Below are 23784 nucleotides of genomic sequence, written 5' to 3' on the forward strand. Positions count from 1 at the left end.
TAAAACGGAAAGAAGACAAACATAAATCGGCCTTTTAAAACGAGTTCCACCATTTGCTTTGTCTTGATATTGTGGTCACTTCGCAGATTCTTACTAATTTTAGGTCCTAATGGCTCAATACACAGCCACATCACATAGTCGCCTCTGTACTTATAGATTTGGTAAAACGTCTAGCCTATACTTCCTGTAAATTGGGTCGTGTTCTTGGAAAATAAAGATGTGTTTTATACAGTTTACGTAGCATCTAAAGTCTTGTAAACCTGTTAGTGATATGGTGACCACCATTTGAATGCGTGTACCTTTAACAACATCTAACTTCCCGGTCTGCCTTAAAGAGCCAGGCATGTGCCAGTGAGTGCCTCCCCAGATTCCACCACAACAAACTGCCTCTCAGCCTTCTTAAGGTAGACCGCCAGAGATGCGCTTCACCAATGGGCTACGTCTAATTGGTGCTGGGCATGAAAGAGTTAATTCCCACACTCTCCATAATTTTATGTGATTTTATGATTTGACCATTGACTGTAAATTTGACATTATACTTCAGTCAGTCACCTTTCACACATGACCTCTTAAAAAAGATTTGTCACGTTCAGAATTCCAGAATGGAGGCAGCTGGAGGCATAATGAAGAAGAACATAACACATTTTCAATAATTAACTGCCAATAATCGAAATGCCAATAATTGAGACTTTCAATTATTGGCATTTCTTGATGATTTTTGATGACGAAAAAAAAGCAATACATTTTATTTCCAGCTTCACAAATTTTATAATTTGCTGTAAAGTATGGAATTATGTCCAGGCAGCCATCCATCTTTTTCTACCTATCTGGGGCCGGGTCCTAGGGTCAGCAGTCTGAGCAGGGTCCCACTGATTTCCCTCACCCCAAACCCTTCATCCATCTCCTCCAGGGGGATCTTGAGGCGTTTCCAGGCCAGCTGAGAGACCTGGGGTGTTTCCCAATGCCTACCTTGCCTTGCCGCCAAAGTCAGTTCCTTCCAATCCAAGAAAGTGTCCTGCCCATTGAGTGTATATGGTCCTGCCTCAGCCGAAAAAGACTACGCTAATAAAGCAAGCTTAGAGAGAACAAGCAGCAGTTACACAAAATGCATTAAATTTGTATTTTTATTAATTTGATTCATTATTCCCTTTTTTGTGCAAGGCTATACTAATGTATCCTTGGTAAACGGAGGACACATGCCTGGGGAGGACATGAACATTGGAACACGACTTGGGCAATTAGTGGTGATCATGCCGGAACAGAATCAGAATCAGAATCAGAATAGGTTTTATTGCCATTGTCAATGAACAGAATTCACAAACATAGGAACTAGTCTTGGTTATTCTGTGCAACATAAAACAATGAACAATTAATAAGTCAAAAAGAGAACAATTTAAATCTGCTATGGGATCAAAATAACAATAACCTATAAGATAAAATATAAGAATTTACAGTTGAATTTACATATGTAGTGCAGAAAGTGAACAGTGCAATGAGTGATTAAATTATGGTTAAAGTGACAGTGTTTAGGAAGTGTTCATAACTCCAACGGCTGAAACTGTTCTTGTGGCGGGAGGTTCTGGTCCGGATGGACTGTAGCCACCTGCATGAGGGGAGTGGCCTCCTGCCTGAGGGGAGTGGCCTCCTGCCTGAGGGGAGTGGCCTCCTGCCTGAGGGGAGGCTGTGATCCGACCTGCACGTCCCAGAGTCCTGCAGAGATGGAAGTCTGCAGCCGATCACCTCAGTAGACCGCACAATGCGCTGTAGTCTCCCCAAGGAGACGTCCAGGAGGCATCCAGATGTCCGAGCCAACTCAGCTGGCTCCCCTCGATGTGGAGGAGCATCAGCTCTACTCCGAGCTCCTCTCGTGTGACTAAGCTCCTCATTTTATCTCTGAGGTAGGCACTGTGCGAACCACGATCTTGTCCCTCTGTCATTACCCAAACCTCATGACCATAGGTGAGTGTAGGAACTTAGATTGACCGGTAAATCGAGAGCTTTGCCTTTCGACTCAGCTCCTTCTTCACTACCACAGTCCGATACAGCGACCGCACCACTGCAGATTCTGCTCCGATTCAACTGTCAATCTGACGCCCCATTCCTCTCTCACTCGCCAACAAGACCCTGACATACATAAAATCTTCCAATTTAGGGAGGGATATATGTGTTTTTTACTAAATGTAGATAGCATGGACAGTCTAAAATGTGATTATGTCATTATTTCAGATGGTGGGCGGGGCCTATGTAACTCAATGTGAGATGTGCTGTTTTTGAAAGAAATATCCAAAATAGGAAACTCACTGATATTGGTCCCACAAACTTGCCATAAATCACATCTGTAGTCACATCACTTTGGCTATTGTGCCAAAAATAAGCAATTTTTGATAATTTATACAGACAGAGAAGACACTGAACTTGTTTGTTTAATCTGGATAGTCCCAGTAATCAGAGATATAAACCACAAACCAGTTCAACAAATCTGCAATCGTTAAAACAAATTCCCACATAGATTTCTAACCTGACCTCAAGCTCAGTTTTAAACTGTAGAGATTCATATCTCTGTGATTATTATTATTTTGTTTATTCACATGGAATAAAAAACTGGCACAATGTTCAATATCTTGTGTCAGCACAAATAAAAAAATATATATCATATCATTCAACTACTAAGACATGATTGTTGTCAGTTGAAAAGATTTAAAGCCTTATGATTAATATGACATTTGTGGAGCCAACACCAAACAAATGATTAGAAGGTTCAACATTTGAGGATATCTTTTTGGACATTTCTTTCAGTAAACAGTAAATCTCCCAAAGAGTTACACAGGCCCTTCCATCCGAGATTATGACTAGAATGCGAATGCAATCTATTAACATTTAACAAATACGTCCTGTTGACTCTGCTTTATCACTTCATGTGACTTGTGGTGCTTAATGTAATCCTTTAGAAAGGGATTTACACAACACAACCGTTAAAAGTAACACAACGTTATACTAAGCACTAGATTATTTGATAAACATGATTTCTACACCTTTGAACAGAAGTTAATCTTTACTAATAACTCTTAATGTATAAACCCAAGAATCCAATTTTGTAGTACTATGATATGAAAGTGCCAAGACAGCAGGTGGTGCTGTAATGAGTCAGATGTCAGCCTAAAGGGATGGTGCTGATAAGTGAATCAACAAGCAGACGATGCACAGGCTGTGACTAAGGAGGATACACTGGCACTTCAGGTGAGCATTTTTATTTGTAAATAGCCTATGTTGTATTGTTTTTAGATTGCATTACTTGCAATGTATTTTCTTTAATCATATTTTGTGCATCATTACATTTATTAAGTAAAATGACAAATAATATCATATTATAACTGTAAAATGCTTATAATTGAGAAATGTGATATATATTACGGTTAACTAAATTTGATCAAAATAGGTAATGTACCAAAATATCAACAATTCTAATCTCTATTTCTACAGGATTTAACCAGAAGATAAAATGGGATTTTCTGAGGGATTCATTTTGCTCCTCGTGTCGCTGGGAAACCTTTTTCATATCATACAACCCGTGGGTCACTCTAATCCAACATGGAGCACTGACAATGAGAAGAAGCGTTTGGATGTTTTAGTGGCTGATGTAAGGCACCATGCCGACAGAAGCAGCTCAACCGAAGGCAGTGGACAACAAACCTCCATTTTAAAGGAGCTGGACTTGCTGTTATCGGATTGGCACACAACAAAGTCTTCAGTCTTTGGTAGATCTATAGCGTCAGAAAAAACATCTATCAAAGAAAGTCAGAGGACAGTGGAGGACCAAGGTGGTAGGTTTGGTCAGACACATTCAATCAGATTATTACTTACAACATTCATTTTGTACTCAATTTTATTCTTTCAGATGAAGGCCCTCAAAAACCGGTCAACGTAATTGTTGTTTCTTCAAAGACCAACAATAATCCAGGGCCTACCTGCTTGTTTGGAGTTAGTCCTTGTCTTATTCCCACCAATTTCAATGGCACCAGCCTGGTCTGGGACGATATGAAGCGTACTTTGGCATTTGCTTGGGAGCTTCATGTCTTTGGATTTGCCTGTCTTTTTTTACTGCTAGTACTCCTGGGAGTTCTAGTAATGTTTTATGTGTGTACACTTCCTTCTCCTCTACGTGAAGTACTAACTTTGACAAATAGTCTTGTGGTTTTTAGTGCTTCTCTTCGTGGAGTCCTGCTTCTTCTGGATCCATATGGTACCCGTCAGATACTGTCTCGAGCCGCATTTACTGCTCTGTACAATCTCTCTCTGCACCTTCTGCTGTGGGCACAGACATCGCTGGCCCTGCTCACACTACGAGGACTGAAACTGTTGTGTTTACGGTTAGACATGCAGCATTGGTGGGTGATTGGTGCGCTGGGCATTGTGCACTGCATCCCGTTGGTAATAGCAGATTTTTACCCTTCAGCTATATCTAATGCATTCCCACTTTTACTACAAACTCTATCCCTTTGTTGGGGCATTCCTTTGGGATCAGGCATTGTCATGAAGTCACTTTCTAATTTACCATGGTTTTTAAGGTCCTCTTTACCACAGCAGACACTCTCTCGCAGGGCAGAGATGTGTGCAAAAAGGGTGACTGCATCCTGCGCTGTCCTAGGGATCCTGAGCAGCACTCTGCACATGTACAGCCTCCTCTGGCTCTATGGACTTTTAGGAAACTGGAGGCACTTTGGCTGGTGCTGGTGGCTCTGTCAGTTTTGGGGAAGAATTTTTGAGTTATTTTGGGGGTTTTCTCTCATTGTCTTGGATTACTGGGTTTTCTGTAAAGTATCAAGAAGCCACTCAAAAAGAAAAAGTGTCTCTGGTAAAGATGTGAGCATGCTAAACAAGGTGCTCTCATATTTTAGGAAAGGACCACCGAAGAGATCTGAGAACACGTGGGAAGAACTAATGCCAAACAACTGGTCAAAGTACAAACTGACACGGGCTGGCATAAGCAGTCCAATGACCACACACAATGACCAGTCATATAAATCAGAGTACACTGATCCAGTTAGCACTACCAGCTGTGACTCCCAGGCAGCAGTGCTGTGGCAAGACATTAGTGAACGGGAATGTGTCTTGTCCCTAATACAGAATGACATGGCTCCTCCTTCCATTAATCTGAAGAGCAGCATTGACAACTCTCTGATGTCTGGAGGTCTGTTCATAGCTCCTCCTCCCTGCTGGACTCTTCCTCCTGCATACTCCAGCGTCGACTGGGCCAAGGATACGGAGTCTATCACTGCATCTCTTGACCATTTTCAAACCAGTGAGTCTCCCTGGTTTATCAGTGACCATAACAACTGGTTCACTGAAGATGCAGTAAATTCAGAGCTCTGTGATGATGATGATGATGATATTAGATAATATTACAAACCTAGAGCCCTAAGGTTTTTATTTTCTTGCCTATTGTGTTTAGACTACCCGAAACATAATTTTGATAATATGCTTTAGGTAGCCTATGTAATTAAACATTGTGAGTTCCTTTAAACTTGATCGTGTGGCTTTATATTACATTTATTTTCATTATAAGCACACAATGCTGCTTTTAGCTCGTACATTACATGTAAATATGGAAAGGTATTGTTTTTCTTAAGTTTTCTAAAGCTTTTGCTCTCAAAAAACACAACAACTGCGCCTCCTGGTGGTAATGATCTGGCATTGTGGAATTGTTGGCCTTTAATCAAACCCAATTTTTTCAAGACTCAGACTGCATCTTTCGGCAGTGGGGGTGATGCAGCCACATTAGATGCTCCCTTTTATTACCGAGGCACCTGGCTACCCCTCATGCACATGTGTATCCACACATAATTCCCCAACACATCTATCCTCACCTGTCCCTTGCGCCCTTGCCCCATATTCATTTCCCTCTCTTCAACAAGTCTCTGTGGCCCAAATCCATCAGCCCTTCCACAAGAACCATGTCCTCAGTGATTATTAAAGAGCCCAACCGGAGGTATTCTTGTCCTTTCACGCGTCCTTCTTCAGGACAAATTTAAGCAATTTATAACCTCAGACCGGTAACCCACCTAGAAGGCCACACAACCAACACCATTCTGCCACTACCCGTTTGCTCCCAGGCCCCTATTAATAAATCCACACCAAACGGTGCAACACATAGGCCAACAAACTCAACATGACACTATTTAATCCATACTTAACAAAACAAAACACGGATAACAAACAGCTTGTGTCGTGGTTTTAAAGGCTATTAAAAAAAAAAAAAAAACACTTCTTAAAGCAGGTGTTAAAAGCTCATCCCGTCTAAATAAAGCCACAAGACATTCTGTGTACGACTGTAACGTTTGCCTTCAAAAATCACACCGTGTTTATTTCTTATTGCCATTATTTATCGTCCCTGACCCGCGCGCGCGGAGTGACGCTCACTCAGCTGTTCTGACGCAAGGGCACGTTGTTTGACGTCACCGTGGGAGTGTCTCGTCGAAGAAATGAACGGTCATCAACACAATCCTCTCAGCGCCCATGTAAGTTCACCCTGAAAATCACGCGTTTTACTTACTTCGGCTATAAATGAGGTGTCTGCAGTCGCCGCCCATTGATTAGCTGTAGTTATACGGTTGATAATCGTTGTTTATGTGGGAGTCGGTGGCCGTTTTGGCGGCGTGCCCGGTTTGCTTATAGCTAACCATGTCTGAAAGATGTTTTTCAGTAGCAGGACCTAGCCAGTTTGCTAATGACAGTGGAGGCTGTTTTGATGCACAATGTACGCAGAAAGGGCCAAACAGGTGTAATAGACTTTTTTTTATGTGAGGCAACGCCAGGCCTGGATGCGTTAATTGTGTGGTAAGCAAGGTGACAAATTATATCATGGGCACGGAAGCGATTACTAACCCTATGATGTGTAATTAATCCTCAGACGAAAGCTTTTTTTCCCCCCAAACTAAAATGTTGAAATGTCTTAAATGTTGCCAGTTTCACTTCAGTGCATCTAAGACGTGTGATTAATCATTCCGGATGGTGTCTGCCGGCAGATAGCTTCTATAGCCTCTCTGTGTCCAGCAACAAATCCACTTCTTCGGACACGTTGTAGACTGTTAATTACAGGCGGTGGTCCCGTGGAGAGAACGGACCTGTGAGCAACCGGTCACCCGCGTTTATACTGTTCTACAGCCCTGCACTGCACAACCAATACCCAGGAACATACCCACTCATTAAACCCATCTCACTGTGTGCACACCGACGTTGTTCTTGAATTCAACACTATATGACTTGAATTAAGTTGGCATGTAACATAAAACGTATTTCAATGTCGCCCATTGGTTTATTGCTGCTTTATAACCTGCAGCTTGTCTCTGCACCGTGAGGTAGTTCAACTAAACGCGGTGCCTGAACACGTTAGCTTCACTTTAGCCTCTGCTGTTAGCTTACAGTCGGCTTAAATGTTTGTTTATCGCCCTCATTTTTACCTTGCCACTGGACAAGTCTAGCTCCAAATGCTATCAAATTATTTACTCTATAATGCACACGTTAAGTTAATCTAATTATTTATTTTGTTATTCCCTTATTCTATGTTCAAAGCTTTAAAGCTGCTTCGCTGCGTCGACTTATGTTCAGACATTCGTGTAAGTTAAGTCAACACGCTGTTGTGCTAAACGACTCTTTATCTTGCATTTGGTGCCAAACAAGTGTCCACATAAAAACCTTACTATGTGACAACCTCATCCACCGGAAGAGTTCAGTTACAGGATGTCTTGTCTCCTGTGGACACAAGTGAGCCTTTAACGTGTTAATTAACACCCTACAATTAATTAAAGTGCAAATGTCCCGGATCGGCTGTATTTGGACCACATGTCCCATTATTTTCTTGGAATTAAAACGTTGACCCAATTACCATTTGGTGAGAAATGGCAATCGGTGAAATTACTAGCTGGTAACTTAATAATGAACAAGTTTACCTAGTTGATGATTTACTCAATAACAACAACAACAACAACAACAACAACAACAACAACAACAAACGTGGAAAATACCCAGTGGTTCTTGCTTATATTCATGAGTTCCAGCATCCTGTTATAACATTTTGAAAAGACATTCAAATGTATATAACATAAGAGAACGTTTATACTATGTCACTCAATGGAAAATATTACAATACACAATGTAACATAAGGCTGTGCAGGTAGAGCAAACATTAAAGGCCAGAAAAATGCTTTTAGTTACAATAAGTTTCAGTTTATTTGCAGTTTGCAGTAGAAAAAAAATACATGGGAAGAAAGCTGCGACAAGCTTAAAAGTGGCTATGACTTTGGTTTTGTACTCTGCAGCATATTATGAACAGAATAAATATGATTCAAAAGATTTATATTTTATTTTTTTAATTGCTATGCAGTTCTAATATTTCATATAGATTAGATTAGATTATTACAAGTAATTTGACAATATACAGAATTAAAGGGTTTTCCTAATCCTTTTCTTATTTTATTTTTCAGCATGTGATTTTTCTAAATGAGAATGGAGATAGCTGACTAGTGCTGGACAGTTCCACCAGACGTTTGTTTGATACAGTTGAAGCAGCTGGAGGAAGTTGCTTTGCTCATTATATTTCGTCGTAGAAGCCCCACACCATCTGCTGATGAGCGTAAGTGAAGGTAAGACTATTTATACTAGAACAGCGTAATTTCAAAATATTTGATAGAATCACTGGGTAGGGTGTTTTCAGCATTATCGCAATAACAATATACACAGTGAGAATATTTTATCAGTGCATCAGGAATGTGCTAAAATGTGCTTGGGAATGTTTTGGTAGAGTCTCAAATATGGCAGAAAACATGAACCATAAAAAGGCAGAAATTTTACTTTATACACTTAGAAATGTACTGTACCTCTTTCATGTGGAGGTCAAGTTTAATAGTTTTAATTTCACAATACACTTCAGGGAACAAGCGGTAGAAAATGGATGGATGGATGGATGGACTTCATATTCTACCGGTAATTTTGCATATCTCCAAAACAATTGCAATATTATCAATTTATGATATAACCTTTAAGTGAGCCTAAATAATGGTGTAAAGCTTGCAATGCAGAGAGAGTTTTCTCATGTTGTGTAGCTATAGACAGGGACACGCAGCCCTGTTGTAGCTGACTTGACCTTGAAGCGCTGCATGCTCACAGAGTGATAGCCACGTCCCAACACTACACTTTGCCCTCGGCTCAGACAAGTCCACTGCCATTGTATTTTCCATGCTGCCAGTAGATGTAGTTTTGTAATTGTTTTCTAGGTTTTGCAATTAAAAGTTAAGTTAATGATTGCCACACATAACACAACATTCACAATCACAAATTATGTATTCCTTATTTCTTGTACTTTACAGCTGTTTATATTGTGGACTGAATTATACACTCTGCTCTTCAGCAGCTACTATCTGTGTTGTTGCTAGATAAGACTGCTCTCCTGTTAAGTGATACTTTGCTGCTGACTATAGGATTTACTTTTCAGTTTGTCTGCAAAATAACCAATCAATATGGACATAAATCTAGGTGTATATTGTGTCGTGCATTTCACATTTTCTTATGTATAACCTTCACATTACTAAAAAAAAATGGTGACCTTTCAATACCAGTAATTTAATATCTGCAGTTGAATACATGCAGATGCATTAGTAACAATTATTAGGTTTCTTGGATACACACAATTTAAAATTTTGCTTATGCAGAATGAATTCAGGCAGTAATTCAGTAACAGTACTCAATTATTAGTAATGAATGTGTTGCAGATTACAGACATGTCAGCAACACTGCTCTTTGTGTTGTAAATGTAAATTACATAACAATGAGAAAAGCCTGTTTTCTCTTAGTCACCACATACACAGCGTGGGCCTTGAGATGTTCTTGCAGGTGTTTGGCCTCATTTCTCTTACGGCCAATGTTATTGATTTTTGTTTCTTATTTCTGCTTAATTTAAAGCTCATCAAGTGTTGTGAGTTAGAAGAGGAGAAGTTGGGCTGATGGTAAGTATCCCCCTGTTTTCTCTTTTAGGTGATTGGGATTTACTTTAGTTTAGTATAGTGTCACTTTCATGTAGAATTTGATTTACAGTTTTTAACACTTACATAATCATACATTATCACAATTTAGGTTCTTTAATTTGTGCAAATTTTAACCACCGTGAATGCTTTCTGAAATGTTTTTATAGGCTTTGAGCAGTGTTAAAACTTGTTAACAATTATGATTAATCATGCAACATTTCAGAAACTAATCACATTCTCTGTTTGTTTTTAGTTTTTGCATAATGGGTTGGTACAATTTGTAAATGTAAATGATGATTTGGCTACTTGAAATCGGAAAAAAATGTTTTTGAAAGAATTATGTGGTTAGTACTAAGGTGACTAAACCAACCCAAACCATGTTGCTTATTTTTCATTGTGTTGCTTATTTTTGTATTTATTTGCCACTGCTGCATGTCATAATTCATTTATTTTCCTTTTGTGGTAGAAAAGCATGACAATGAGCCCCTCTACAGATGCATGTCCACAGAAAAGCCCTAAGTGAGCACCATCCCCTATGCGTCCTGGCTTTGTGGCAGCCTGACAGGGGCGCGGGGGTCGACTGGGTGTAGCTAGTGACCCCTCCACTTCACGTAAGGCCTCTGTGACACTGGAGCTCTCTGATGGATCAGGTTAGTAGCGAGCCGAGTCCAGATGAGCCAGACGCAGGGGAGCGAGCAGAGCCGGAGCTCGGCCGGAGGGCTTCAGAGCCAGAACATGGCTTATCCAAAATCACCCACAATGCCCTAGAGAACATGGGAGCGTTGGGCCATGGTCTGAAGCACTTCTTCCAGCCACAGCGCCGACGCTCCTCCGTTTCCCCGCACGACTCCGGCTCTTTCTGCACAGGCGCCCCTCCCTCCGGGCCGGCCGATGTAGGGTCAGAAGTAGGGGACAGCCCCGCAACCTCTGCATTCCCTGTGGATTCTGACAACACCACTGCCTCCGCCCCTCCTGCAGCTCTGAGCCGTGTCCTGCTGCAGATCCGAGGTCCTCCGCCCATGATGAGGAGAGGCACGAGCCTGCAAAGTCGGCGCAGCAAAACGAGCTCTGGAGAGGGGCCCCAGAAAGGGAGCCCCCAGATTCACCGGAGGAGTACCCATGAAGCTCTGCTGCAGGCGGGACGCCCGCGCTCCTCCTCCACCACAGACACTCCCAGCAGCCCGGCCCTCACTGACATGCTGCTAACCTCTGGATACCAATCTACAGAGGAGCCAGACAAGGTGAGATACAACCGCTGTCAAACAGAAGCAGCTCAAGTGAAAATGCAGCACACTGAAGTACAAGATCTGTGCAACTAAGCAACATTAAAGTCAGAATTGAACTGAAAATTTTATTTTAAAGCAGGATGAGTTTTCCGTTCAATTAATCTCTCACACACAATTGGTTGCTGATGTGTTATACATCAGCATAAGGTATATATGTAGCATAAGGTATATAGGTATAAGACATACCTAAGCTACATGTATCTGTATATGTTACATGTATATGTAACATATACATATAACATATAACATATGTATATGTTATATATATATACATATATATATATATGTACATATATATTTGTACCTGTATTTAATTAAAATAAATCTGAAATGTGATCAAAGTTAACTGTTTCATTTGACCTTACATAAACAAATGACAGCTAAATGAACTGTCAGCAGTGAAGGGCAAAGCTTGCCTTCAGTGGCCGGTCACTACGTGCTTAAAGCCTTTCTAAATTTAGCTACCTCTGAGTCTCCTCCAGGTCATTGACGGTTAACACTCCTAAACAAAATCACTAGTACTTTTCAGTTCCTTTCTACTGAAATACTGAAAGGGTCCCATTTATAAAGCGCTATTCTACTAGTGTTAGGCACGCAAAACGTTTCACATCAGGTAACAATTCCCATATATATACATGAACGTATGTAACAGCTGTGTATGTAAGGGCCGTGTATGTAACGGCTGTGTAAGTAACGGCCGTGTATTTAACGGCTGTGTATTTAACGGCCGTGTATGTAAGGGCCGTCTAAGTAAGGGCCATGTATGTAAAAGCTGTGTATGTGTATGTAACGCCCCTGTATGTAAGGGCCGTGTATATAAATAAGGGCCGTGTATTTAAAGGCCGTGTATGTAAGGGCCCTGTATGTAAGGGCCCTGTATGTAACGGCCGTGTATGTAACGGCCGTGTATGTAAGGGCCCTGTATGTAAGGGCCCTGTATGTAAGGGCCGTGTATGTAACGGCCGTGTATGTAACGGCCGTGTATGTAACGGCCGTGTATGTAAGGGCCCTGTATGTAAGGGCCCTGTATGTAAGGGCCCTGTATGTAAGGGCCGTGTATGTAACGGCCGTGTATGTAACGGCCGTGTATGTAACGGCCCTGTATGTAAGGGCCCTGTATGTAAGGGTCCTGTATGTAAGGGCCCTGTATGTAAGGGCCCTGTATGTAAGGGCCCTGTATGTAACGGCCGTGTATGTAACGGCCCTGTATGTAAGGGCCCTGTATGTAAGGGCCCTGTATGTAAGGGCCCTGTATGTAAGGGCCCTGTATGTAAGGGCCCTGTATGTAAGGGCCCTGTATGTAAGGGCCGTGTATGTAACGGCCGTGTATGTAACGGCCGTGTATGTAACGGCCGTGTATGTAACGGCCGTGTATGCAACGGCCGTGTATGTAACGGCCCTGTATGTAAGGGCCCTGTATGTAAGGGCCCTGTATGTAAGGGCCCTGTATGTAAGGGCCGTGTATGTAACGGCCGTGTATGTAACGGCCCTGTATGTAAGGGCCCTGTATGTAAGGGCCCTGTATGTAAGGGCCCTGTATGTAAGGGCCCTGTATGTAAGGGCCGTGTATGTAAGGGCCGTGTATGTAACGGCCGTGTATGTAACGGCCCTGTATGTAAGGGCCCTGTATGTAAGGGCCCTGTATGTAAGGGCCCTGTATGTAAGGGCCCTGTATGTAAGGGCCGTGTATGTAACGGCCGTGTATGTAACGGCCGTGTATGTAACGGCCGTGTATGTAACGGCCGTGTATGTAACGGCCGTGTATGCAACGGCCGTGTTTGTAAAGGCACGTAACGGCCGTGTATGTAACGGCCGTGTATGTAACAACCGTGTGTGTAACAACCGTATGTAACAACAGTATGCACTGGTGAGAGCTGGATCAAACTGCCTACCTTTGGATCAGTGGGTGAATGCTCTATCAAGGCTGTACCAACTGAGCTACTTCCTTCCCGATGACCACTTCACATGAAGTAGACCGTGAGTGCAGTGGAGTACTTAACATTTACAGACATTATAAAAGCAAAGCCTTCAATTTAAAAAAAAATATCACGGTTGTTCTATTCAGGAGTCAGGGATGTATGCATAATTATTCAACATTCTGTAGCTCAAATCTACAAAAATCTGCCTTCTAGTGCAAATAAAATAGTTGACAATAACCTAATACTGAGCGCAAAAAATCCTGTAGTAGTTATTGTTACAGCTTGCGTAAACATACCTGCTTTAAAACATATTTTTGATTCAATAACCAAATTTCCCATCTATTCTTGCTCTTATGTGCAGTTGGACCGCTATGACGGTGCAGGGCCTGCTGTGTCTCCAAATGCCCTCTATGGTGCAGATGGATATGATGTCGTGGACAGCACACCAGACCCTCAGCGAACCAAGCAAGCCATTGCCCAGTTACAGCAGAAGATCCTTAAGCTAACCGAACAAATTAAAATAGAACAAACTGCTCGTGATGACAATGTGGCGGAATACCTGAAACTTGCTAATAATGCAGACAAGCAGCAAAGTGCACGGATCAAGCAGGTCTTTGAGAAGAAGAACCAAAAGTCTGCGCAGACCATCCAGCAGCTACAGAGGAAACTAGAGCACTCGCACAGGAAGCTCCGGGAGGTGGAGCACAACGGCATCCCGCGACAGCCCAAAGACGTGTTTCGAGACATGCACCAAGGACTCAAAGATGTTGGAGCCAAGGTGGGCTATATACCTTTAACTACTTCTTTTGGACAATAAAATAATGGTACATTCATTAGAATAACAATAATTAAAAATAGCGGCGATCTTTACAGTGACAGTGAGCCTACATTGTGCCTGGGCCTAATAAATGTTTACACAAACCCAGATTTTTCTTATAAGAGTATATTAATCCTCTGGGCCCTCATTTCAGGTGACAGGTGGGCTTTCTAGTTTCTCTCACGCCACTCACTCTGCTGCGGGAGCTGTGGTGTCAAAGCCACGGGAGATTGCCTCTCTCATCCGCAACAAGTTTGGCAGCGCAGACAACATTGCAGCGCTGAAGGACGCTCTGGACGAAACACCGGGTGATGAGGCTGTGGGGGTGACCAGGACTCTTGGGACGGGCCAGGGCCAGTTGCAATCTATTCCCAAATATGGCAGTGAAGATGACTGTTCAAGTGCTACGTCAGGCTCTGTTGAGGCCAACAGCACCACAGGGGCCCCCGGGGGACCCCCTAATTCAAAGGTCAGTACGCTGGAACATGGCCAGTCTTTGGGCTTTGACACAATATTTCAAGAGATGCAAGAGCTTCAGGAAAACAAAGGGAGACTTGAGGAGTCGTTTGAAGGAATAAAAGCTCACTATCAACGAGACTACACCATGATCATGGAGGCACTTCAGGAGGAAAGATTCAGGTACTGTGTGATAGGTGCTTCTGCTGAGAATTAAATTGCACAATACTAGCTAAATCTATTTTTTGCAGATGTGAACGTCTAGAAGAACAACTTAACGATCTGACAGAATTACATCAAAATGAAATCTTAAACCTAAAACAGGAACTAGCCAGCATGGAAGAAAAAATTGCTTATCAGTCTTATGAAAGAGCCAGAGACATACAGGTAATCACAATTTGCTAATAAAGAAATACAAATCTGCCTCTTATCAGAACTCTTCTAATCACGCCCTTTCCCTGACCCGTAGGAGGCGCTGGAGGCCTGTCAGACTCGTATTTCCAAAATGGAGCTGCAGCAGCAACAGCAGCAGGTGGTGCAGCTGGAGGGCCTGGAGAACGCCACGGCACGAACTCTTCTGGGAAAACTCATCAACGTGCTGCTTGCTGTCATGGCCGTGCTGTTGGTGTTCGTGTCCACAGTGGCTAACTGTGTTGTGCCCTTAATGAAAACACGCAGCCGCACTCTATCAACTCTGCTCCTAGTGGTCGTTCTGGCCTTTTTCTGGAGACACTGGGAGTCTGTTTCAGAGTATCTGCATCGCTTTCTCTTGGACCGAAGATGACCGGCTTGAAATATAAAGTGACAGTGGAATTTTGAAAGGAGGACCCAGCATACAGGGACTCTCACCTCAACTTTTGTACAGGTTGTCGACAGACATTGATGGCTCGAGCGCACACAAGGGTAAATTCAGATGTACGAGATGCTGAGAGAGTTGCACATTTGATTTCTCTCTTCTGAGTGAATTTGTTTACATATGGAAACGTTTGCGTTGTTTCCCTACAGCTGTAATTCAAGAGTTGTATTACAACCTGCTTGATTCAAGTGGTGTAATTTTGAAGTCATTGCTGCTTTTACAAATTATTGGTGGCTTTTAATTCTTTTAACTGTAATGAATTACCAGGGCTCTGCTGAGTAACCTGTCCACTTTTCTTACCTACTGTTTATAATTTTGCTACTCTGATTGATTCACAATTTCTACTATGATCTGTCCTTTTTAATCAATATTTTTAATCTATTTCAGCTTGTGCAACCAACGTTATCCTCCTTGCTTAACTGCTCTTCCTTCTGCTTCTCACAGCACTAAACTATGAATGACAGCTTGCATCTGTAAATTTGCCCTGGAATCAGACGCGCCAGTTGGATCAATTAATAGAAATAATCATTAGGACGTTTTAATTTATGTGAAGTCTTAATCACTGGTCTCACCACAGGCAGGATTTAAGGTTTAATTTGATGTGAGCCTGCCCACTGGGCCTGTGGATCCCTGTCCTGGAGGCTTGCCCTGCAGAAGTAATCTTTGACATACTTGAAGAGCAGTTAAAGTGCTCAAAGACTCAGTGCTTCCGTACGGTTTCTATTAGTGACAATGAACTAGTAAGACTTTTTAGTTTTATTTTTGAAAAAACTAAACCTAATAAATTTGGTGTTTAAAATGTGTAAATGACTTTTGCATGTGGATTTTAAGATGTTCTACACAAAGCACACCAGCCAAGCAGGGTGATGTACTATGGGCAGTATTTGAACATACCAAAGTGTTTGCCATTTTGTCATGACTGGTACCAATGTGGTTTTTTAATATGGTAAATATTTCAATATCAATGTGCTTTAACCAGAACTATCGTTAAATTAGAGTACCAACACAGGGTTACCCGCTTTATGGGTGGCACAGTGGTTAGTGTTCTCGCCTTACAGCAAGAAGGTCCTTGACTCCTGGCCACCATAGAGCCTCCCAGTGGAGTTTGCATGTTTTCTCCAGGTGCTCCAGTTTCCCCTGCCATTAAAGACATGTACAATAAACTCTTTCCATTTGGGGTCAGAATTCCCCTTACAGCCCAATGCTCAGGTTAAATTAAGAGGTCAAATGTAGTTACACATTTAGAATTTGTTTAGTGATTTTAGACACCAGTACCAACTCAATGGACAGTGCACACGTGTCAGGACAGCTTTTAATTGCAATCCCAGTGTTACTAATGAACTATGTAGTTGGCCTATTGTTCAAGCAACTGCTAAAGTCAGAGGTAATCACAGCAAATAAAACTTTATTCTATCATTAGTAAAAACATGAACATTGAAACCATGTAGTTTGCCTGTTGTACAAATACATCTTGTTTAACTTTAAGACTTTTTGGTTACAGGAGTAAAAACATGTCACTTATTCTGAAGCATTCTTCCCTCGTTTTCCTCTTGCTTTTGTAGGGGCCACGTCTGACTTGACAGCCGGTGCCTTACGCTGCACCGCTTTCCCCTTTTGTGCAGGCTTTTCTTTAGCTTCTTTCACAGCTTTGACTTTGGCTTTTCCTTTTCCCTTCACAGGCTCAGTCTGCTCAGTCTCTTCAGTCTCTTTTTTGGCACCTTTTGTCTTCTTTGCTGGAGCAACTTTTGAAGAAACAGCCTCATCCTTTTTGGACTTTTTCGCAGGCTTGGGGTCCTAAAGAAATAGACATTATTGACAAGGATATTACACCTAAAGTATGGTACACTATAATTCCCACCTCAGATGACTTGACATCTTCCTCGGGCTCCTTGTTGACAGCTTGGGAGAGTATATTGAAATATTATAAATTACTTAATTAAAATTAAAAAGTCTTACCAGGCTTCTTTTTCTTGGCGTCACCCTTTGTTTCTTTCTTTGCTTTTGGGGCCTTCTGCATGTTTGGGTCTACATTCTCAGATTTTGCCTTTGGCTCCTTGGATTTTTCTTTTGGTTCTTTGGCTTTAGCAATCTACACCAAAAATAATAGACATGAGGGATGTTCATCCTACAATATATTGTCAACAAGTGTTAACTTTGTGTTTACCTTAAATCTTCCTGCGGTGCCAGTGGTCTCAGTGGCGTTCGCAGGCCTCACCAAAGTGCCGTTCTCGATGCCCTTTTTCAGTGATCTGCGGACCAGGCCCTTGAGCCGCAGCAAGTCCACAGAGGGGTACTTCTGCTTGATGTATCTCTGGATTGCCTGAGAAGATACGCCTTTTCTGGAGTCGAGTGCTTTGATCGCTTCTCTCACCATGATCGCTGTGGCGGGATGCTTTGAAAGTTTATGCACGGTGGCAGCGTCTAAAAATAGAAACATGATAGTCACAGGTTAATGTGAAAAAAAAAAAAAAAAAACTATAATAACGACTTATAATATGAATTACAGTACAACTAAGAATTTACCCGCTTTCTTTTCCTCTTTTTCTTCATCATGTGGGGCCTCGGTGGAGACAGAGTCCGCTACTGCCACTGCCGCCTTTTTAGGAGCCATTTTGCTACTTGTACTTTAAAATATAAGCTAAAATCAAGAACGACAAAGAGCAAAACGGCGTGGAGCCAGCAAGAGGTGAGCGGGCTAAATGAACTAACTCAAGCCACGCCCTACTGTTACCACGCCCACCATCCAGGTGTCACTCTGCAGCACGTGAGGGCAATTAGCGCGTCACTCATGAATAACACGCGCTTATTTTGAAATCTGACATTGAGTTGGCTATTGTATTATGAAGCTTGAAACGTTGACACATTACCAACTTTTAAAGTAAAAGCTTAAAGGCAAGTTGTTATCATTTAACTGTAAATATAAAGCAGACAGATAGTCAATATTTGCAAGATTGTTATTGAATCTATTTAAAACTATAAGCGGTGGGAATCAAATTAAAATGTAGCTATCTTATGAATGTTTTGAAGGTATACATATTTGGAACATTAGAGTATCGTTTATAGTAAAACTAAATAAAAATGCAACACATAAGATAATTAAAAATTAAAAAGGTTATGTTGTTTTGCTGCACTTTTGTGATACATTTTAGATATTTACCATTTGTCTGATAATTAAACCTTAACATTTAATGACATGTTTTAACACATTGGGTTGAAATAATGAAATAATGTTCTCTACATATCATTATCGAGATAAAAAGACTCGACATGCATCAAATGAATCAAATCAAGCAGTAGTCTTTGCAGGTGTAGGCTGATGCTTTCTATACTTGTCTCCGAACCTGTGCTAAAGCATGTGTCCTTCAGCTACACTACATACAGGATTTACCCATCTTTCAAGTAGCAGCGCCATCATTAAAATACTATTTCAAAAGCGTTCACATCGCTGCGTCAAAACGTCCAGTTTACGAGTCTATGTGGACGCGCGTCTTGGGCGTTTATGCGGTGCAAATCCTGCGTTTTGTATGGAAAGCCAATATGATCACACTCCTCCACTGAGGAGCGGCTTATCGCGGCGTTTTGGAGCGTCAGACGCGCGTCCAGTGAGGCCAGTGCGGCGACGTAGAAAAAAGGAAAAACTGATTTATTTTTTTGCGGCAAGAGGCGGCGCAGCAACCAATCAGAGTTTACGCCCTAGTGACGTACCTACGCACTACCCGGAAAAAAACCCAAAAGAAAAAAAACCGCAAAGATTTAAAAAAAGAAAAGAAAAAAATCCTCAAGACGCAGCCCTTGGAGCAAATAAAGATATTCACTAAACTCTGCTCACCTCTGAAGTGTCTGCGGGACCCAGACATAGCAAAATTGTGAAAAAATGTGTGTTATGATGCAGTACTCACTGGTAATACATTGAAATGACTATGTATTTGTGTTTATTTATCATTTGGGTAGCCAATACTATAATGTCTTGATGTTGAATAGGCGTATACACCATGTAATAGTTTGTTTAGAGTGCATGTACCTTCGGAAATAATGGAGGTACATGAAACCATCCTTGGAGGATAACGCAACCCCATATGAGTCATATTTGCCATCCCTTTAAAAGATTCTGAGGAGAGCACTGCTTCTGGGTGTATTTCAGTAGTATAGTATTTTATAGACTTATTCAATAATTTGACTTCAAAACCAATTTCTTAAAGCAACATACTTTATTAATCTCTTGATGGTTATCCAGAGTATTCTTTTCTGAAGCAGACACACAGACATGGTCAGAAAATAGCTCACAAATAGAGACAAATGGACAAATGTTTAACAGCCACATAAGCCCTCAAGGCTATTGGGAAAATGATGCTTTCAAACTCTACTTTCTCATTCGACAACATACATTTCTCTTGAGAACCATGTAATACAACGGTGCAGCAAAGAGAGACTTCTTATCACAACTATGACCAACAGCAAATGTAAAAAGCAGCAAAACCATCGTTTGAAGAAGTGATAAACCCAAAAACACAAGTAAGATGCCGCACAACACAGAGACACTAATGAATTGCAGCATGACATATCTATGTGGCTAGGATTTTTGCAAAATTCTGCTTTAAATAATGTTTTACAAATGGTATGTATTCAAGTATTTTTCTAGTTTCACATATACCATTCACCAGGCCACTTTCTTGTATTGTCCTTAAAAAAACAATAATTAGCTTTAACATGTGTTGTGGCTGCGTTTTGGGTAGTTTAAAGTAGGCCTGTGCGTCCGTCTGAACAGTGTGTTCCTCTGTGCACAGTGCTTAGGGTTAAAATAATCTTCATCACATTATAATAAATTATAATAAATCTCCAGGTGTTATTTACAATATATATGCTCAAATACGTAAGATTTTAACCTTTACAGTGCTGCTGTTAGCAAACTACTGCCAAAATATAATCTACTATATTTTCATCTATGATAAAGCTGCATAACATTCTGCAGACCATAACATTTGCTTTGAGTCTTTCTCATAACAAACCTATTTAAAACAACTTTAAAAACCAAAACGGTACACATCCATTTAGCCAGCATATCTTTTACTATTTTCATTCATTAAATATTTAGAAAAACATGGTAAACTGAAAGCAAGACACCAAGTTATGTAACTCTGCATTGATGGAGTAATTCTCACTTCTAGGGTGCAGCTTGTTACAGAGGTATGAGTGATCGTCACTGGCCAATGATCATCTTTGTAGCTGTAGATTTACTCTGGTGCTAATGCGTTTTGAGTCTTTTTGTCTTTGAGGTCACCTGGAGATGACAGCTGCAATCAGAGGAAGCAGGGCTGATGTGAAGAGGAAGGAAGGACGTGTCGCAGAACCACACTGTATGGCATTTTCCTGGAAAAGCAAAATCACATATTAGAAAATACATAGACAAAGTATGTGTACCTTTTTATCCTTTATCAAAAATGTGACAGATAATCAATTAGAAATAATGCATTAAATGTTTGGTGCATTTCATTTCAAGTGCAATGGATACATATGTCCAATAGGGGGCAATGTGGTTCTGTGCTTTCCAAAAATCACCCCTAATACACTGCTTTACTTTTGTCAAAAGAAAGATTACACTTATATAAAATAATTATGGTATGTGTAAAGGAGATGTATATATTCAATCATTAGCTATTCGCTCCGTTCATTTCTCAGTCCTGAGTATTTTCTTTCTTTGTTTTTTTGTGCTGGATTAAGCTTTATTCCCACACTTTCATACCTCAGGGTGGAAGGGGTGACAAGATTCAGGCTTTTTTCTGTCCTTTTGATACTTGAGTCTGTCACACTTCAGGGACTCATTGTGTTCACAGGAGTCAAGAATGAAAACAGGGTAAACAATGTAAAAACAAACACATCTCTTCATGCAGCACATTTAAAGGATATACAAGATTTCAATAGGGTCCATGGTGACAGCGGGCGCACTGCTGCAGTCGCACTTATTGTCCACGACGATCATGAAGAGGTTGCTGCTGGGGATCTGCTGGATGACAAAAGACCTGCAGAAACACTATTATCACTATCAACGCACGCACTCAGCAGCATCTCACTTTAATGTGCTTTAGAATCACCATCGGGTTTAACAGAGGATGATCATTATGTAGTTCATTTTGTGTTGCCCGGAGCAGTACCTGATACAGCCTTCACAGTCCACACTGCCTGATGTCTCTCTGATGATGCGCTCGGAAACAAAGGCGGGATACTCAGTGTCACACGGGACCATGATGGTTTTACCACGAGTTCTCTGGGCTAGACATAGCATATTAACCATTAAAACAAATAACTTTTTAATCTGTAACACTTAATTTAAAGAGCTTTTGTTACCGTTCACTGAAGCATCAATGTTCCACCAGCTGTACAAGTTAAACTCCAACAGAAAACTACAGAGGCACAAAGATACAAATATGTTCATTGGAATGATTAAAATGGAGCTTGGATCAAAGTTAAATCTTTACTAAACAAAATAAGAGCTGTGGAACAACCCTATCAGCTGCGATGTCGACCTGATGAATACATTTATCACACTATAGTGTCTGAATAATTTGAATGAGCACCAAATTTAGCGCTTAAATCTTTTTTCCTTTAACATTAGGCTAACTGAAAATCCAATGTGGTGTGACGACACAATCCCGATCTTTATAAACAATGTCCATAAAGAGACTTTGCAGTTATGATCAAGGCAGGAAAATGAACCACACATTTATACACTTGATTTGACTTCTATACAAAATTATTCTATTTACACCTAATACGTATGACTTTAATCTTACATGACAAGTTCCGCCATTAGCCACTTGACAACAGTAAAAGGCTGAAAATGAGAGGAAAAAAGTTAATTACAACATCATAAAAAACTGCTGTGATAATTCATACAATTTTTTCTCTTACATTTGATAAAGTGTGGGCACTGTCGCTGCTGCCGGCGTATTCTCGACACACGGCCTGATAATCATATAACCTGATCCTGCAAAAGCAAGAGCAGCAACCAGTCAGGACATATTACTATTACTACTACAACTACTACTATTACTGCTACTACTACTACTACTACTACTACTACTACTACTACTACTACTACTACTACTACTATTACTACTACTTCTACTACTACTACTATTACTACTATTACTACTACCACTACTACTACTACTACTACTACTACTACTACTACTACTATTACTATTACTATTACTGCTACTACTACTACTACTACTATTACTATTACTACTACTACAACTGCTACTACTACTACTACTATTACTACTATTACTATTATTACTACTACTACTGCTACTACTACTACTACTACTACAACTACTACTGCTACTACTACTAATTTTACTACTTATTACTACACAGTGTTTTTCAAAGTACCTTTTGAAAGTGCCCATCATAAGGAGTTTGCTCATGACTGCACCCTCCACCTCTCCAAAAAAGAGTTCGGTCTGAAGGAGTATATACAAAGAGTACATCATTTATCAAATGCAAATCAAACACAAGGTAAACAAAATGAGCGTCTGGAAATAAATATTGTAGTGTTAATTTATGTCTTTGTTGGTTTATAATTTCAACCATGGGAAATAGTTGGAAAAAATAATTTTAAAAAGTGAATTGTTGCAAGAGTATTGTTCAGAGATGACTTATTTTGATTTTACGATTATACCGTGACCCCTTATAATCACAATCGTCCAGTATTTAAGGCAATAGTCACTTTCTATTGCCATAAATAAGTAACTATAGCAATAGAAATATACCTGTGCAGTGTCCCCTGCCACCAGAATAAAACCGTTGTTGTCGATGAGATAACAGTTAATGTCCTGTCCAGTGGAAAAAAACAGATTAAGCTTCAATGCAACAATATAAGAAACCTTCTGTGTGGCAAAGGGGACATCTACTCACATCGTTATCACAGCTAAGACTGCATTTTCCATCAAGAGTTGAGCACTTCACACAAAACACAAGGAGAAGAAACTGTTTTATACACCAAAGTGATCAGGATTTGTCATTTAGCATAAGATACATACTTGTCGACAGGCGGTCCAAAATTTCCTCTGAAAAAAATCAAGCTTCATCTGGATTCCAACAGCTAGTTATAAAACAAAAATCAAATTAATTAAACATATTAAATAAATGTAAACGTGGTGATGAACAGTAAGCTGTAAATAAAGTTAGCTTTACCAGCAACTATGGGAGATTTTCTGTCGTCTGAGAGCTGAATGGCCGTGCTGGCCAAGACCACGCTCTTATTTTCAAAAGCTGCACACAATAACATCATTTTAGATCAGTATTTTTGTTTTTTTTTACCTTTTCTGAGTCAAGGCACACCATCCACTCTATCATCAGAATACACACAGACAAAAAAAATGTGGTAGTTAGTGTGGCGAATAAGGCCAATACCTGGTTCTTCAAATACAGG

The 23784-nt window shown here is 40.7% G+C and overlaps 3 protein-coding genes and 1 long non-coding RNA gene across 7 annotated transcripts in view; 2 read left to right on the plus strand and 2 right to left on the minus strand.

Annotated features, from left to right (window-relative positions):
* The first annotated feature begins 2871 nt into the window (after positions 1 to 2871).
* On the plus strand, positions 2872 to 5371 carry LOC140365734 (uncharacterized). Its single transcript, XR_011927853.1, has 3 exons — positions 2872 to 3237; positions 3481 to 3821; positions 3896 to 5371. It is a non-coding gene; the product is annotated as an uncharacterized lncRNA (long non-coding RNA).
* A 1051-nt stretch (positions 5372 to 6422) lies between these two features.
* tmcc1b (transmembrane and coiled-coil domain family 1b) lies at positions 6423 to 16157 on the plus strand. Of its 3 annotated transcripts, none has more exons than XM_072452318.1 (8): positions 6423 to 6515; positions 8481 to 8639; positions 9955 to 9998; positions 10483 to 11257; positions 13583 to 13999; positions 14193 to 14677; positions 14746 to 14881; positions 14964 to 16157. In XM_072452318.1, the coding sequence occupies exons 4-8, from the start codon at positions 10658 to 10660 to the stop codon at positions 15276 to 15278; spliced, it is 1953 nt and encodes a 650-aa protein (XP_072308419.1). In that variant the 5' UTR covers positions 6423 to 6515; positions 8481 to 8639; positions 9955 to 9998; positions 10483 to 10657; the 3' UTR covers positions 15279 to 16157. The 3 variants fall into 3 exon arrangements, with proteins under 3 accessions (XP_072308419.1, XP_072308420.1, XP_072308421.1); XM_072452319.1 differs by having other exon boundaries at positions 10488 to 11257; XM_072452320.1 differs by having other exon boundaries at positions 10995 to 11257.
* A 711-nt stretch (positions 16158 to 16868) lies between these two features.
* h1m (linker histone H1M) lies at positions 16869 to 17995 on the minus strand. Its single transcript, XM_072452314.1, has 5 exons — positions 17874 to 17995; positions 17515 to 17771; positions 17307 to 17439; positions 17209 to 17249; positions 16869 to 17144 (listed from the first exon to the last, which is right to left on the minus strand). The coding sequence occupies exons 1-5, from the start codon at positions 17959 to 17961 to the stop codon at positions 16869 to 16871; spliced, it is 795 nt and encodes a 264-aa protein (XP_072308415.1). The 5' UTR covers positions 17962 to 17995.
* A 1544-nt stretch (positions 17996 to 19539) lies between these two features.
* LOC140365785 (voltage-dependent calcium channel subunit alpha-2/delta-3-like) overlaps positions 19540 to 23784 on the minus strand; it is a 34245-nt gene continuing 30000 nt past the window's right edge. For both annotated transcript variants that reach the window (XM_072452339.1, XM_072452338.1), the window contains 11 exons: positions 23547 to 23624; positions 23393 to 23454; positions 23268 to 23312; positions 23123 to 23185; positions 22743 to 22813; positions 22257 to 22332; positions 22139 to 22179; positions 21693 to 21748; positions 21500 to 21617; positions 21091 to 21367; positions 19540 to 20717 (listed from right to left, as the gene is read on the minus strand). In XM_072452339.1, coding sequence (XP_072308440.1) covers positions 21244 to 21367; positions 21500 to 21617; positions 21693 to 21748; positions 22139 to 22179; positions 22257 to 22332; positions 22743 to 22813; positions 23123 to 23185; positions 23268 to 23312; positions 23393 to 23454; positions 23547 to 23624 — 734 coding nt within the window. In that variant the 3' untranslated portion in view covers positions 19540 to 20717; positions 21091 to 21243. The remainder of the gene's footprint in view (positions 20718 to 21090; positions 21368 to 21499; positions 21618 to 21692; positions 21749 to 22138; positions 22180 to 22256; positions 22333 to 22742; positions 22814 to 23122; positions 23186 to 23267; positions 23313 to 23392; positions 23455 to 23546; positions 23625 to 23784) is intronic.

Source organism: Eucyclogobius newberryi, unplaced genomic scaffold (genome assembly GCF_026437365.1).
Source record: "Eucyclogobius newberryi isolate DKJ021-1_F unplaced genomic scaffold, fEucNew1.0.hap1 SCAF_19, whole genome shotgun sequence".
Classification (NCBI taxonomy): domain Eukaryota; kingdom Metazoa; phylum Chordata; class Actinopteri; order Gobiiformes; family Gobiidae; genus Eucyclogobius; species Eucyclogobius newberryi.